The following is a 17,783-nucleotide window of genomic DNA, read 5'->3' on the forward strand; positions in this document are numbered from 1 at the left end:
AAATGTGCCTGTACCCCTCTAGGGAAATTATTTCCTAACATTGAGAAATAATTCGGGATAATCTTCTACAAAAAAAAAAAAAAAAAAAAAAAAAAAGGTCATATTTTAGGCTGAACTCAGAATGATCGGCAGAGACCTCTAGGAACTGAGTGTTTGGTGCATATTGATGCAATACAGACAGGGCAGCAAGCACTGCAACTGCAAGGTGCAAGTGATTCTCAGCTATGAAGTTTGAGTTCCAGAACAAGCAGGAGTGTTACGATTCCAGTGTTCATCCTCCTGCTTCAGAAGGAAGGAAATTGCTCCACCACATCACTTTCATGTGAAAGAACAAGAAATGCCAAAGTATTTTCCTTTTCTAAATCAATCAGTGAGAAAACAGAACAGGTTTCTCAAGACCTAAGAGCATGCTCTGCAAAAACACCCACAATGTCATTCATGTGTAATCTGAAGCTAGCAGTACACTGCAGGATTAGTCTAACATGGAATACTCTATAAAAGGTCAAATAAGGATAAAATCTGAAAGAATTTCAGGAAAGAGTGATATTATTCTGAATTTAATTTGCTATGCCTTTACCTGGTTGTTTACCATATTCTCATATTGACCTCTTTCTCCCTCCATGATTTAAACTTCCACATGATCTTAAACACAAGAGACTGGGCTATGAAACAAAAAATATAATTGGTATGAGTTATTTTTGGAGGCTCAAATGTTTGGCCAAACTTTAGCAGTGTAAAATTCAGGACACGTGACTCAGAAGTTGATCCGATCAGCCCAAGGCATTAGACTTGAGCATCAATAATTAAATCAGGTTCTTACAGAAAAATGTACTTAGGAGTATTAGACTCAACTTCCCTTTTCTTCAACAAAGGTATAATTGTAATATTTTCCAGTCTCTGAAACAAAGCAGACTCAACATATTGTTTTGACCCTGTTTACCAAAACAATATTAAACTGGGAGAATAAACGTGAGAGAGTTAAGCAAGAACATGACTTTGAGATTTGTTTATGAATTTACCTTTTGAAGGATTAGAGAAACAGCTGTTTGAGGACTCTACAGGATTTCTACAACTGCATGTCTAAATGGAATGGAAAAACTAAAAATATACCAATGAAGCACTAACTGAGTTTACTGAATAAGCAAGCCATTGAATTTACAGCACAGTTGCACTAAATCTACTAGTAACTGTCATTTTGGATTGATCTTACTTTCCATCTAGTCCAGTAGCACGTCCCAGGTACCAACAGCCAGTACCAGAGGCCTCAGAAGAAACTACTTAAGTTCTGCATTACGTAACACTAGAATACTCTCTATTCCTGCCCTCAGTCCACACATGCATAAAGTCCTTCTCTCCTGCATTACGAAAGAAGAAAACATTCCAGTTTTGTCTTCTCTGGACATTAAATATTTTACTAAGTCCTCTCAGTCACCTTTTCATTAAAAGAAAACAAAAACCCTATGCTACTAGCAAATTCCTTTCACATCTCCTTAAAAAGATGTGCCAAATCTTTTATTACTTATCACTTCCATAATAAAATATTTTGTGTCTTCTACAAAATGTGGTAATTACCACATTGTGGGTAAACTGGTTTTCCACTGTTATGAGAGGTTACAGTTGTTTGTACAGTCAGCTCCTTCCATAACACTCTTAAGTCAATCAAGTGTATTTCAAAAATACCAGACTTTAAGTTAGACCAAATATATTAAACTTACATACTTGACAAGTGCTACTAAACTTCCTGCAATAGTTGGAGCAATTTCACATTCTTTTATAAACACAAGATTGGGATGTTATTTCATTAAATATATATATATTTTTTTAATTGAGGTCTTGGGAAAGACATTATCTTTTTGCTCATAGGTGCTTTCTGCATTACAAATTGAAAAAAATCCCAGACTGAATGTTGTTAAGAAAAGTACACAGCATTCTAGAGAGGCTTCTCTCCTTGCCATTCACTGTTTCAGACTGATATTTCAGCTTGGATTTGCCGCTGTTTAGCAAGGGAGCCTTTGAGATGTGTAAAAAATAGTCTGTAAAAATGAGACATTAATCATGCCTCCATTCTGACACAAATTCTTCTGATCTTCTGAAATTCAAAGGTTTGTTGTTTTTCTTTCAGTGGTTTAAAGAGAAAATTGAAAACATTTGTTCTATTGAAAACTACTTTTCAGCAAAAGAAAGTGACAGCGCTAGCCTGGAGCTTCTGCAGCTGCCTCGAACACCTAAAACAGCGCAATGAATTCCATGAGAGAAGGTATTGATGCCAGCAGTCCACAACCAATTAGATAATTAAAAAGGGTTTGTTTTGACATTTCATCTGTGCCCATGGAGGAAATTCAAATTGGTCTACCTTCTAGCCACAAGTCTAACAAATGTGTTGGATTTTAAAAGAAAATCATAGATCACAATGGACTATTGTGGTGCATTACATCTAGGATTCATACCCCAGCCACAACTGCTACTAATGCATATCCCTCTTTGTTAGGGGGGGAAGCATAAATTACTCTCCCCTTTTCAGTTGATAGGCAGTGCTCTTCAGAAAGCTCTCACAACTTTCACTGAGACACAGGATTTAATACCAGCTTCAAGTAAATTCTTTAAATACCCCAGTGCCCTTGTTGCATACTCCAATTTAATAGCTGTCCCCACCTTGTCAAAATTGTGTGTATATGGAGCTCCACTCATAATATGGAGGCATAATCCTCACCATATTTTTATTGTTACCTGTCTGCAGATACACACACACCCTTGCTGTGTACGTAGCAGAACTATAAGCAAAAGAGTTTGTAATACATGGTACCAGCATTCCTTAGCGTGTTATACCTCCAGGTTTCTCAGTCTTCTTTTTGTATTTTCTCTCATTTCTTCTCTGACTTCCTCTTATCCTCAACAGCTACACTTAGAGCATACAGTCTAAAGCTATAAATGAAAAAGGAAGGGTCACGCAAATACAAGGTAATATATAAAAGTGATGCTTTATTTTCACATCAAAACAACTACATTCTTAATTACTTCTTTGAAAAGGTAATGAGTTTAAAATGTCCTCTGTTTAATCTATTATAAACAGCCCAAGTCTGAATTGTTTTGCTATTACATTTTCACGGTACACATGAGAGAGTTTTCTTTCCTAATCTCTCACCCAAGAAAAGCACGAGAATCTTACCATAGTGCAAGGAATACAAATAAAAGTCAACTGCAAGCAACAGCAAGGACTAAAAGAGATGCACCTAAAGTTTGGCTTAGTAAGTGCACCTTGAAGACAGGATTGTGGTCAACTCTAAGTGCTGAGACCCACTGAAGTTTTCAGTAAAAATGGGGTCTATTCAGAATTCAGCTCAGTTATTTCATTAACCATTCAATTTTGACACGCCCATTGCAGGTAACGTATAAAAAAAGAGATCTAGCCTTTTTAGTGAAATGCAGAATGAACTGAGCTAATAAAGTGCACAAATATATGAAAGGCGATACATAAACATTGGTCAATGCTTCTTCAATGATTCCTACCAGCCAAGCATAGATTGTGATCCTCAGCTGTTCAACATGATGAATCATTCAGTATTGCATTTCAAAAGACATTACAAAAATTGATTATGGGTAACAAAAACCTATCTCATAATGGTTCTATGAATCTTAAGAATTTATAATATAAACATTTGCATGTTACCAGAAGTATTTATTCAGCTCTTCAATTACACCAATTCTGGGTGATGCAAGGTGCGTATCTTTTTTAAGTACTGAATTTTTAACAAAATTCCCCAGCTGGAGTGCTCTTTTGACATGAGGTACAGAAGCATGTCCAGGTTATATAACTCCATTGTCTCAAGAACTGTGGAAAAAAATAATGTATATGGTGTTCTATCAAAAGAACATGCCTTTTATGATATATTCCATCTCTGATATACTGATAGCACATGTGGTCACAGAGATCCACTCCTAACTTTAGGACATATTAATTCCACAAGGATTAGTCAAACCAACAGGTTTCACATTTGCAAACGAGCTCTCTCAAATGAGCTTTGCACTGCCCCAGTCTGATATATTGATACACCATGTAAAAAACAGGTGATGGTATTTTTGAACTCCAGAATTAGATTCAAGTTTCTTGCAAAGTTTTGAAACCAGAAATCAAATATTCTCCAGAAATCTAAAAAGTAAATATAATCGCTCCTATTTATGACAAACACAGTGTTTTTAATTGGGAACACCTTCAGCAACAACTACTGACTATACTACCTATATGTAAAAGGCAAATAGTGTAACACTACAGGTTAACACATCACACCTCCTGTTTAAAATTTGACTGAAAAACTGTTTGTGATAAACTAAACTATGTTTTTGACACAAGAAGAATCTATTTTCCCTGTAAAAAGAAACCCAAATTTCAAAAAAAGTGCCGACGTCAAAATACTTCACTCAGAAAACTAAAAACGTTTTCATTGCAATCAAAATTATCCAGGGGAAAAAAAAAAAAATCACTTTTTAAACACACATATTAATAACACAGAATGAAACATCTAGTTTAATCCTAAAAGCACACACAAATTAATTTTGTACTCTCAAATACCATACCTGCTTCCTTTGCATAGCTCCCATGGTCTCAGATATTCATTCTATTATCCTTGACTACTGAGCACAAACATGTAGATGTTATGGAGATTTTTGAGTGTGTTTATTTTCTGCCATAGGTTTATGGAAAATTGTTTTCCATCATGAAACTATGCCTTACAAGTCATTCTCTCCAATATACCAACAGGCAAAATTTAATCCTACATCAATGATACCAACAAATGGTATTTTGAAGTTAACTAACTAAGCTTTGGTTTTCAGCTCTGAAGCAATATTTCTCCCTCTGGAAAGAGGGAATGACCAATTTCCAAGCAAAATAAGCAGTTCTTCTAGGTATAAAAAGAACCAAGAAAAGAGTACAGTTTTCATTTTTAGGAAATACTGTGGTTCCACTGTGGTTCCTGGTTCACACATACTTCTAACCATAATACCCAAACCTAAAATAACAAAGCCCTGTTATTTATTCAGGCATTGAAAAAGCAGCCTCAGAATAGATAGTTCATTATTATCAGTAACAGACAATTCTGTATTCATTATTATCATCAATATTAACACTGGATTTTCTAAAGATTGGGAAGCATGCTCATAATTAACTTTCATTATGCTCGTTAAACTTTGCTACACATTCAACATGACCTAAGGACAAGATGTCATCCTACTCTATCTCAAAGAACACTATAATACTACAGTGTAGTATGTAATACTGTGCAATATCTACATAACATACAGCCATGTAACAGTCTGACCTGTATTACACAATGTCACAAAATTTTCTCAACAGAGATTTCTGAAATTGCTGTATATAGCCATATGCATACAAGTAAATTCTAAGGCTGGGATTTTGCAACAAGATCATTTACTGTAAATTCATACAATTAATATCTAGCATCTCTCCTAGAGTCACTCATAGTGATAGCTTACCTGAGCTTCAGAATACTAAAGAAGCTCCTTCACCACAGCATCTCCAAAATGATGATACGATGTATGTATCAAAACTCTCAAGAGTTCATAAACTGCAGCTACCTAAGTTTCAGTCTTGATTGGCCCAAAATCACTTCCAATCCAATATACTGCACAGAGCTGTGTGACGTTTTTAAACAAAGCTTCAACCTCAAAGTATTTTGAGCTGTTTTCCTATTATTTCAAAATGCATAGTTTTTATGGAAGTCATGATTAACATTTGATTCTAAGCAGCACATCATACAGTGAAATGAGAGAAAACAGAACAATATTTTAATGAAACAATGAAATAGAATATCTTTAACCAAGTAAACATTTCATGTTGTATTCATCTTTCAAAGAATGTGATTCCTCCACATCCAAAGTCACAAACAAAAAAGAGAAATCATTAGGCAACATTTTCCTTCTGTTCCCCCTCCTACCCACCTCTCTACCCATCTAGTAGAGTTCATGATATCAGATTATATGTTCTGACCACCACCTGGCACCAACCTGCTTCCAGGTGCAGTATCTTCACTTTGGACTAATTTTACCCGTTGCGTATTTCATCTCCTCCATCCTCACCCATGTTCAACAGAGGTACTCAGATCTAGAGCCTTCACTTTTGAAAGTCATTTGAGAATCCATGCTTGACCTAGAACAGAGGAGAAGTCTTTCTGATTCATCTGTATACCTTCGTGCCCAGAGCTCTCCTCCTGCATTCACTGCTCGAGGCTTGAGAGAGAGTGTTTCAAACTTTACATAGGTCTCTTTTGCAAGGTCAGCTTCTTTAGCAGTTTTGGGTTTCACATGGAGTTTTAAAACTTTGTAGAGTAAGAAAATTATCAAAGGTAAAACAACCACGCATGCTGCACTGCTGGCCAATATCAAAATAGGAAACTGATATGTGCTTTCATCATTTAACCTATCAGTAGTGAAAATAATGCACTGCTCTTTTGTAGGTGGCACTCCTTTGGGTGAGACACATGCCATATACTGAGTACTAGGTTGCAAACCTTCAATTGTGATTTTGTTTTTACTAGGATCTGTGCTCAGAGGCAACATGTCTTTATCTCCATACTTTGAATATAACACAGTCACTGCAGAGTTGCTTGAGGCATTGACAGTTCTCCAAGTTAGGGTCACTCTTTCGTCTGTTTCACTGATCACTCTTAGGTTCTTCACAGTAACGTTTTGCTCAGCCATAGCTGCTGCCTTCAGTGAAGTCTCTTCACCTTTTTCTCTTGCTTCCTCAGTCTGCTTTGTCTCCTCACCTTTCTTGCTCATCTCCCCAGCCTGCTTTTTGCTTCCATTTGTCACTGCCTTTGAAATTTTCTTTCCATCAGCCATAGGCCTGGATTGCTTCTTGTCAGTAACCCTGGCATTCGTTAATCTTTCAGTGGTAACCGGTACTGTGGTGGTTGACACAGTGAGAAGAAGTGTGGTGGTTCTCTCAGGTCCCTTCTTGGATTCCCCCACTGTGGCATTCTGTCTCTCTGCCTCCTGCTTCCTTCCATACTTCTGTGGCGACGCAGTTGTGGTAACTACACCAACCACTGTGACAGTAACGGCAGCTTCTGACATTCCTGCCAAGTTCTTCGCCTTACATCTGTATTCCCCTGCATCCTTGTATGAAATCCCTGTCAAGCTTATTATGGACCATCTGACACCCTCTCCAGGTGTTTCTTGAATTACTGTAGGAAAACAGAGTAAAACATTATAAAAAGGGAGATAAAGAAAAAAGTAAACATTATTTGACTATTTTTTTTCCTATGAATTATTTCTACCAGAAGGAATCTTATATATTAAACATTTAAAAAAAAAAAATCAACAAGTTTACACTAACTATAGAACTCCCTGCCATATTATATTCCTGCAGAAAAGTGCTCAGTTTAGGTCAGAATGGAATAGAATGTCCGGAGGAATTACAAGAGAGTTAGCAGTTTTATTAAATAAAAGAAAAACAAGTAAGGAGAAATCAAAATGACTTAAAACCAATTAACTATGAAGTACAAGTCTCACTGAGTAAATAAATACAAGTAACACTGAGCACACTAGCTGTTTAAAAAATTTTGGGTAGTTACCTCTGTCATACTTTGGACTACTACCCTCTTCAGAACTGAGTTAAGATAACTGCTAACTACTTTGCCGTAACAATAATTTTTTCTGTTTGTTACTGCATAAATATCCTTCACAGTACATCACAGCAAGAATGGTATTAGACAATCACAGCTTTATTAGCGTTCCAGGTAGGCACTGCAAATAAGCAATAAATATTTGCAAATAAACATAGAAAACGTGTTCATGGGAAATCCCCCATTTATAGTGCTGTGTTTTAAGTGGCTCGGTTACAGCCTCACTAGCTTTTTTGTTATGAACATTTTGAACCCAAAAGAAGATTTCAGTAATAAATGTTCCTTTCTGCTTTTCAGCTTCTGAATTAGTACCCAGCTATCCCAACCTCTATTTTTGCTTATTCTCCCCCCCCCTTCATCCATTTCTTCCCCCGCACAAATTCTTCTTATTACAGACCACAACCAGAATCAGAACAGTCTGTTGGACCTAGACAAAGAATTGCCAGTATGGTGCAATACCTGGTCCACTGTCATTTAGCACAAGCAACCCAATAATTTCAGGCTCTCCCATTTCCTATAGATTGGCTATTCCTATAAAAGAGCTATTATACCTGTATAGTTCACTGGTATATTGTCTGACCTAGTCCATGTAAGCTGCGGTGTTGGGTACCCAGTTGCATCACAGCGTAGCAGAACATTGCTTCCCAGCGGGGAGGTGATTTTTGTTGCTGATGTCATCACGGATGGTTTAAGACACTGCTCTAACTCTGCTCTCTGGAACAAGATCCCTGCCAGGTTCTCAGGTCCGCTACATGAAACCAGTGGATCAAGAAGGACAATTGAGGTGTCCACAATTTTGGAAAATTCAATTAGCTTTGAAATGCGACAGTCACAAAACCATGGGTTGTCCTGCAAACCTGAAGGAAGAAAGGGAGTGGAAAAAAAAAAAAATTGTTGTTAGGCAATATCTGAATATTGTGATTACAGTATGACACATGACTATCACCAAGTATAATCAAGGAGAGATATGAGCCTGTTCTGAGTCAATCTTTTCAATTTTTCTTTTTTTTTTTGTTAGCTAGTGGGGCACTTTTTGCAGATGTGAAAAATATTATAGATGTTCATTAAGTTAAACCTTTTCTTTACATAAATTTACAGGAGCATAGTAATAAAATGGCACGACTTTTGCTTAACTTCCCTATTTTTCTAGGAAAAAAAAGTACTTTGCAAAGATGTCTTAAGACTGATGATAAATTTTCACCTGCCTGCAGCTTCTGAAGAGAGAGCTTCTCAGGCTGTTGCACCTTGTCACTCCCATCTGCTCTTAATGCCTATTTGGACTCTTAAAGTTTGATCTTCTCAGGCCCTTTCTTCCATGCTTGCAGAGAACATGATGATTTAAGGGTTTATAGCTTATACAAATATATTTGCCCTTTGAAAAAAAGGATATGGGGCTAAGAAGAAAAATCTTTAGGCCAATAACATTCTTATCTGACTCCGAAGCATACCAATATTCTTAGAAATCTGGTTTTAGTTTAGGACTGTCTCTAAAATACATTCAAAAAATAGGAGAACAGAGGAAAATGGGAAGGACTCTGGAAAAAGTTGGCAGCTATAACATTTTCATAATAGCATACAAGAACAATCCCTCTCTTCTGAGGGATTTGTCTCTTGGTTCCAACATCTTTGAACAGGAGGCTTCCTCTCTTGATGAAGTTACCATGGCAAAACAGGGTAGCTATTTCTGAGAAATATGTCCAAAACCTAGTTGGTGTCCATCACTTGGCTATGTTAACCTCAAGAGAGCAACACCCACTTGACCAGGTAGAACGTCACCCAGCGTATCACTCAGGAGTTCCAATATTTTCTTATTTGATTTCTATTTGGGGGCATAACTTTTTCATTTTATTCCAGCATTAACAATAAGCAGAATTTACAGACTGAAAAGAGGGATGGCATGCAAGAGCCTTTTGCTACTGAATTTACTGATTAGTGCAACAGACAAGTCACAGTAATTAAAGTTCAAAGAAAAAACTGAAACACTTGCCAATATTGTTCAGAGTATTTCTAGTAATTGTCAATTCAGTTAATGGGAAAATTCTGTTTTTCATTTTGGAAGAAACCTACTGATGAAAGAGTACATGAATAATTAACTAGCAGTTCCTTCTATCACCTGATCGAGATTAGTTTATTTTAAGCATCATGGCAGTGATTGGTCAAAACAGTGGTAAACCCCAATTAATCCCCGCTTTTTAAAACAAGACCTGACCTGGAGGGATTCCATGACTTTGACGTCACAATCCAATTTCACCCCTTCCAGATACAAGAGATTTTACATCTATTCACCACCTACTGCCTTCAGGAACGGAGAAGAAATCAAGGAAACTGTATCAGAAACCACTTTTCTTGAAAAAATAAAAATAATCTCCAAAATATACAACTGATTTCCTGTGAATGTCAAACATTCACAAGCAAAAGAGATATCATCTGAACGTCTTCCATATGTCTAAGCACATCAATTATTTTCAATCAAGCATATGCATGTAGCTATTTGTGCTCATCTTTTAAGTTAGGGGAGCTTGTAAGCTAGAGATAACATTTTTTCATTCTCACTTGCTTATAAGGGGCCAATTTTCATCACCATGTTAAGAAGGAGACCATAAACGCATTTGAAAATGAAAGTCCCCTTAAGGTATAAGAAGGAAGACAAGATCCCCCAGAAACAAGGACTCATCTGAGAGTCCCCTGTAACAAATACTGGGGAAAAGCATGGGAACTCTCCTGCACATCCTCGGTACTGCCTGGAAAGGACAGAAGCACAGGGCTGCTGGGCTACAAGTGGATGGCAGGGCAAGAAATTGTGGGTCCACAGCATTAATCAGGACTGATCTGCAGCACTGGTAGGGATCATATCTCACATGCAAGGCAGGAGGCTTTCCCTTACACTGAATGATACTAGAAATATTTCTTCTGCTACCTTTGTCTCCCGCATGCTTTGCTACAGGAAAGGATTTTATTATTATTATTGTTTCTAATACTATTGCAGTGCTGAAAGATCTTTCAAAGCTATAAATACATGGCTTTCGTGTTCTCCCAGTATCTAAGAGGAGAACCAAAGCTTCTGCAATCCAAACAGAGTAACAGAAACGGGCAAAATTGAAGGAATAGCAAAGCAAAGCCATGAGAATAGGTGGGCATTTAGTCTAGAACATAGGTTTGATCATCTCAGATCATTCTGAAAGCTTGGTTTCAGTGGACGAAGAAAGCTGTCATCCCAGAAGAGACACTACTTCTGTGTTTCAGCGCAAAGAAGGAGCTGTTCCAGCTAGTCGTCTCATCTCCCCATCCATCATGTTGCCCAGTGGAACTGGCTGAAGAAGCAGGACATATATAAATACATATAATACATACAGCCACTGGAGTTCCTTCCTTGCCTCCATGGCTCATTCCTTCTATTTGTGTCTTGCCAATACCTGGCAGTATACACATTATCTGCTGTAAGACATACACAGCCATTGTAAGTCATCAAATTGTGTAAATTCCCAAAATAAAAAGATGAAAGCACAATTGACTTGGAAGCAAGGATAAAACACTGATTTTGATTATACTCAGTTAGCTATTGAACGGCAAAAAAATGGGCATGTAAACTTCTGCAATTTCACAGCTTGTGTTTACAAGGTGGTAGATGTGGGAAAGAACACATGAAAGAATAAAGGAGAGGTTACAAAAGGTAAAAGTTGAAGAAACTGGGAAAAAAAATGGGGAGCTCTAATAAAGAAATGAAATAGGAAATTATTTTCCTGAGGAGATTCTAAGAAGAGAATATAAAAATAACTGTAAGTCTGCAACGGCATGTGTATCTTTTAGAACACTAAGTATTTATAAATTCTGGCTTCTTTTGCAGAAATATTAAGGTAGCTTATTGACCTGAGTAAGAAATATTACCCAAGGCAAAGAAAATGTTGATAAATATTTATGCATTGCAATATATCAACACAATGTATGTTAACATCAAATAAGGATTATAAATTGTTCTATTAAAAACAAAAACAAAAGAAAAAAAACTTCATTTAATCTAGGTTTAGCATACTTTAAGTTTGCTCACAGATTTATATGTATGCTTGCTTGTACAGGGGCAAATACATATATATGCGTGACTGTATGCATAGTCTTGTAGTCGTCTCAGTAAGCAGGATTTCCCCATGCTGTGTCAATATGGACTTTAGCATTTGAAAGAGCTATGAGCAAAATTTCCTTTGTAAATCAGTAACCAGTCTCAGACCATAGCTCGTACAATATACTGTGTTTCAGTTGCTGCAAAATGGGAGTATATGAAATATTCATGTTTTTGGCCAATGGAAATATTCACCACAGCTTGGGCCAACCTACCCAGGGCTATCCTCTAGCTGAAGCTCCAGAATTTTTGATCCATGGTTCTAAACAGTAAATCCCACTTCTCTCACTGTGTCCCAGTGTTTCCAACATACTGTAATTGCTAAAGAGTAATTTTGGGAAGAGTGGCATCTACCCCATAGCCCAGCATAACCAGTGGGATCCTGATGGACCTGCTGAGTTTCCAATTTTTGGCACTTCTATATGTAACAGAGGCAAGATTTCATCTAACTGCCACTCTGTCAAATCCTGGACCCCTCCGTTCCTTTCAGTGACTCACTTGATGGAACTTTCCATATGGAAAACACTGCTACCATCGTCAGAAATATCAATCTCTGTACAGCAGCCAATGCTGAAACTTAGCTGTGATATGGATCAAAGAATTAGGTCCTAGCTCCAGTGTCAACCAAGAGAGGGCAAGATGAACTCACACCTGGGTCCCCGATCATTTCCACTGCTTATTGGCAGCTCATTCCACAGCTTTGTTTTGAACTGTTCCAAAGGCAAATCTCCAAAGCCAGCATGCTCTGGGGGACCGCTGCCTGAAGGGTGCGTGGGTGAGACCACATCAAGAACGGCTCCCTCCATCCTGCTTGTTCTCCCAATGCAAGCCCAGCAGGCTTTGAACCTTTCAAACTGCACTGCGCGCCTGCCAGTCTGTCCGGCATGTAACACAGGTGCTGTGTCATAGTACAAGGGCATGGTTCTGTGGTTTGCAATGCCATTCTTGCTTTCCTTCAGCCAGTTTGAGTTGAGAAAAAGACACTACTACCACCCGCTTACATTTTAGAGACACTGAAACATCCCATCAGCCCCTTCCTTAGAGTACGGTGTCCGCATTGAGGGGCACAATGCAGCATGGTACAGTCAAACCACCCGGAAGTGCAGAGGTTATGAACTGGCACAAGGAGGTGCTAATTTGCCAGCCACCTGGCAAAAGCAGCCCATGGCTTCTCCAACAGGCCTCAAAGGTGCACACAGGGGAACATAAACTTTCTCTTACATGCGACTCTTGATGATCAGTCAAGACATTACAGATAAAATTGCCTCCTGGGGTTAGAAAACATATGCGCAAATGAGTTTGGGGGCTTTGCAGTTGTTGATGCTGTTAATTAAATACAAGTGACAATCTTGTTTTGCCAGAAGTAGGAGAGGAGCTAGTTCAAGCCATAATTGCTTGCACTAAGCAGAATCTGACTGTTGTTTTCCTGACTAGACAAAAACAGCATTTATTTGCTCTGGGTTCCAGCTTCTAGCAGTGCTCTGGCTGCAGTTACCATTCCTTATAGGTGCACAGGCCAGACCGAATGCTCCCACAGAGCACCACTCTTGAGCACCAAAATGAGCACTGTGTGCAATTGTGGGCATCACATTTTTAAGAGAAACTTTTAAAAAAAGAGTCTAGAGGCAATCAGTAAATATGGTAGGAAATGAAAAATCTCATAGTCGTCTATAAGAAACAGCTGATAGAAACGGTGCAACTAGCTGAGAAAGGAAAAGGCAAGTGGGAAAGGAAAATATCTGAAAGGTTACTGTAAGAGAAGGCAATTAGTTTTTCTGCGTGCCCATCTCATGTAGGACAAGAGGTAATCAGCTTAGTTTGCAGTAAGGGAGATTGGGGTTGGATATTAAGAGAAACTTTCTCACTGTACTGCTAGATAAGCACTGGATGAGGTTACCTGAGAAGGCTCTGGAATGGTCTGCCTGCAGGCTTGGAGAACAGCACTGACTTAGCCAAAGGTCACAAAGAGTCTGGATCTGCATCCCAGCAGGACAGAGGCCTTTTTGAAATCCTTCTTAATTGCATGCTTCTGTGATCCTTACCTCCACTTCAGAGGAAAGAGCATCTATGGCATATGACCCTCCTCCCTCAGCCTCCAGCAGTCCACGTGGAGACACGAGAGGTGTCAGAGAGGAAGCCATGTCACACCTCGCTCCAGTTGTTCTAAGCCAACATCTCCTATGGCTGGAGAATTAGAGAGACACTTCAACTCCTAAGGCAACTTTTTTTTTTTTTTTCCCTAACCATACATTCCAAAAAACTGACTCCTCTATAACTATCCATTGACAACAACCTAAGGATGAGCCTCTGGCAATGGGTGTGAATGGCATAACTACGACTTTGCAAACTATTACCTATTAATATAGATAATAAAACTTACACCTAGTCGAAACTAAGTAAGCTTGTCAAAACAACCAGCAACATTGAAAGCATTACACTTTCTAATCTCCAGAGGAGGGGAACATTTTTTTTTATTCAGTACAGAGTTTCTTAAACAGCAAGCTCTGTATGTCTGCACTCAGAAGCAGGCATATGAAGGCTATACGCCATCAACAAGTGAAAATTCAGCAAGTTATCCACAGGTTGCCTAAGGTAGACTGAGTCAGCACATGGACATGGAAGTACTACCCACCAAACCATAGTCTCAGATCCAAATCAATAATGACTGCACAGAGCCTCCCTCTGAGTGTAATATTAAAAAAGGAGAAGCAAGGCTCAGTTTGTACCCAGCATGCATTCCTCTCTGCAGAGCTGTGCCCAGTTACAGTTCATAAATGAAAATGATCCAAAGGTTGCACCCTAAGTTTCTGGAAAAGTCAGTGCTTGTACCAGAGGGGTTGCCAGGACTAAAGAGGGCTGGCAAAGAGCCTGCAGATGTGTGGGCAGAGGGGGGACAGGCAGGCAAGGGGAGGAGCGTGTGTGGTTTATTGTTTTTTTTGTTTGTTTTTTTTTTCATATATATATATAATTTGTTTGTTTTATTATTTTATATATATATATATATATATATATATATATAGTAGTAGCAGCAGCAATGGCTACATAAGAAAAGGAAGCCAAAAAATCTCTGGGATTCCACAGTCAGCTCCGAAGCTATTGCCTCCTGTAGCCTTCAGTGTGGGGACAGGGACACCAAGCTGGACTGACAGCCTTACAGCCTTTTTTTTTTAAAAAAAAAAAAACTGCATAAACCAAGATCCTTTCAATGCTACAGATCTACAGTTCCATGTATGTGGGGAACTTGTTCAGCCCACGTGCCTCCATTAAGTTAATTACATACAATCTCATCTGAAAAAGAGTTTTGAGTTAGAGTTTCTGCTGTGAAACAAAGCAGCTGAACAGATGAATGCTGAGTAGTGGCTTTAGATCAAGAAGGTGGAACTACTGGACAGCACAGAGCAGGGCAGATCTCTACCCATGGGTACAGCACTCCTGCAGTTAGTTCATGGGGAGCCAGCTATTACCTGGCGCTGGTTTTCCCCCCCCTTCTGCCTGCTACACTACACTACAAAAATGCCAAAACATGCACTTACACAGGACAGAAAAAGCTACTAATGGACCTGATCCAGCCATGCTCTGAAACCTGAAGAGAAAAGGGTTACCTGAAAGGCTATGATATGAACAGAAAGTGAGAAAACAGAAATAGAAAACAGAAATAGAGCACAAAAAAAAAGAACTGATGCGGTGGTCTACTAGAAGCTAGAGATGGAATAATATTATGAACCATGACAGTCTGGCCAAGCTATTCTTAAACTCTCACCTTAAATACTACAAAAAGTACTGTGAAGTTGTATGCATTAGAGGCCTGGTTTTCCTCTTGCATTCACAACGTAAATTGGCAAAACTTGAGGATAATCAGTCAGCATTAGAGCAAGCAATACAAAGCCAACACGAGTCATGGGAAGTGTAGAGCTGCCCTTTCTCAAACCATCACTCTCTGCAGCACTGTATTTCAGGACAGACTTTCATATATGCATTGACTCTGGCCAATCATTTGGCTTGTGTGCCATTGGAAAAAATAGCTGCAAGTGGATACTATCTTTGTTTTACAATTTTCTGTCAGCAACAGAAAATAAACTAATTGCAGAGCAAACCAGAAGGATGACCTGGATTAAAACCCTCCTGAATCCCAGGTGGGTGCCCTTGCTAAGTAACATTCAGGTACACATTAAGAAGGAACGAGACAGGCTCTTTTACATACCCAAAATGACCCTCTGGGTCGACAGAACATCCGTGCTCTTGGGGGAGACAGCTTCTGAGAAGGGGGGCCAAATGTCCATCAGGTCTGACGGCAAGGTGGTTAGCCTGTTGCTGGATATGTCCAGGTAGGTGAGGTTCCTCAGGTACCTGCCAGCATCAGCAGGGATGCTGGTCACTTTGTTGTTGTGTAAGTCAAGAGTCCGCAGGTTGGGCATCTCTGCCAGAGATTCCCAGGGGAAAGTCGAGAGCAGATTACCATCCAGCCGTAGCTCATGCAGCTGTTTCAAGTTGTAGAAACTGCTGATATCGATGTTGGCTACACAGTTGTAAGTTACCCACAGGTACTTGAGATCTACCAGGTAGTAAAAGGCTTCGGTCGGAATCCTTCGTATGACAGTTTTTTCTATTCGAAGTTTTACAGTGTCCACAGGAACATTCATGGGAATCTCAAACATATCAGGGTCATTGCAGAGCACAGACCTAGTATCATACAACAAAAATAAAGAAGAGTTCTGCATTTCTTTATCACAAAACATATTTCTGATTTAAATGCAAGTGCTATTAATTTCTGCAACACTACCAGCAGAATAAAAAGTGACTAATCAAGAACAGTCTGCGTTTAAAATTTAAGATGACAAGTGTGGCTTTTCTAAAGAGAAAAATGAATATAAATAACAATGATACTTCTATACGAAATCTAGATTTGTATTATTCTAAAGCGTGTAAGCACCATCTTCTATCATTTTACTGGCAACTGAAAAGTAGAAGAAATTATATAAGGAATAATATATGTATGTACCTCAAGTGGGAGCTACTTAACATATTTTAATAAAATTAAGATTATTAGACACTGATTTTTCTGCATGGTGAACACTCAGTATTTATCTTCCTTTACCTTTCAGAATAGACCAAAAATTGAGAATGTCAGCATACTTCTCTAAAGGAGGTATTTCTAGCCATATTTCTTGTGTCTTAATAGAAACAACCTGCTTTTCAGAGGTTCTGAGGATGTTCTGTTCCCATGATTTCAGTGAAATGAGATTTCTCAGCATCTTCAAGAATCAGGATGTTTCCCTTCCTTTCAGGTATGTTGTGCACACAATTAGTTTACAGATTCTCATCCCATCAAGAAACCTATCTTTAATTTTCTCCACCTTTTCCTCTATATTCTTCTTCTATTTTACTTTCTCCTCCTGCAGCTTTATACTAGATATGTTGTGACAATAAATAGGTGAAACAGTATCTCACAAAATTGAAATGACAACATCTGTATCATCAAATTAACCTAATTCTTCATTACCAAAATTTATATGATTTTCCTGCAAATTAAGAAAAGAATCTACTGTAGTTATTTAAACCAGAATCACTTTACAGTAGACAGTTTTGTAGAAATAGAAAGGACATTACAGGAGCAGGAAAATCAAGGAGCAGCAAAAAAAATTGCCTTGTGCAAAACCTGAAGATTTAGAGTAGCTAGCTGTTAATAACAAAGCAATTAAAGCATAATGACCATCTGCTCCTATTCAGGAACACTGCTAGCCATGTAACGCTAAAGTAAATTATGCCATTATTTCTAAGTAACCATGCTAAACTGTAATTCGCAGCGTACACGAGAATGTTATTTCCAGTGTCCTCAGTCCTTTTGCTTATAAATTGCCTTGTATAACAAATAATAAAATGCATACCTTGTTCCAGTGCCATCACTTCTGCCATGGTAAATGCAAGTGCATTGCGAAGGACAAAAACCACACGCTTCATCAAAAAAACTCATTATGAGGTGTAAGTAAAAAAACAGATACATGGCTTCCTCCCAGCAGAACTGACAC

The 17,783-nt window shown here is 38.4% G+C and overlaps 1 protein-coding gene across 1 annotated transcript; it reads right to left on the reverse strand.

Moving 5' to 3' along the window:
* Positions 1 to 5,938: 5,938 nt before the first annotated feature.
* Positions 5,939 to 17,762, reverse strand: LRIT3 (leucine rich repeat, Ig-like and transmembrane domains 3). The gene is made up of 4 exons (XM_035325266.1): positions 17,643 to 17,762; positions 15,959 to 16,437; positions 8,195 to 8,500; positions 5,939 to 7,202 (listed from the first exon to the last, which is right to left on the reverse strand). The coding sequence occupies exons 1-4, from the start codon at positions 17,756 to 17,758 to the stop codon at positions 6,100 to 6,102; spliced, it is 2,004 nt and encodes a 667-aa protein (XP_035181157.1). The 5' UTR covers positions 17,759 to 17,762; the 3' UTR covers positions 5,939 to 6,099.
* Between the last annotated feature and the right edge of the window lie 21 nt (positions 17,763 to 17,783).

Source organism: Oxyura jamaicensis, chromosome 4 (assembly GCF_011077185.1).
Source record: "Oxyura jamaicensis isolate SHBP4307 breed ruddy duck chromosome 4, BPBGC_Ojam_1.0, whole genome shotgun sequence".
NCBI classification, from domain to species: Eukaryota; Metazoa; Chordata; class Aves; order Anseriformes; family Anatidae; genus Oxyura; species Oxyura jamaicensis.

Bases quoted from the DNA above. Each gene is read 5' to 3' on its own strand.
- LRIT3 (XM_035325266.1), bottom strand. From the start codon at position 17,758: ATGTATCTGTTTTTTTACTTACACCTCATAATGAGTTTTTTTGATGAA. The intron at 8,501-15,958 runs GTATGTAAAAGA...TTCTTCCTTCAG, and splicing joins GACCCAGAGGGTCATTTTGG to GTTTGCAGGACAACCCATGG. The intron at 7,203-8,194 runs GTATAATAGCTC...GTTTTCCTACAG, and splicing joins TATACCAGTGAACTATACAG to TAATTCAAGAAACACCTGGA.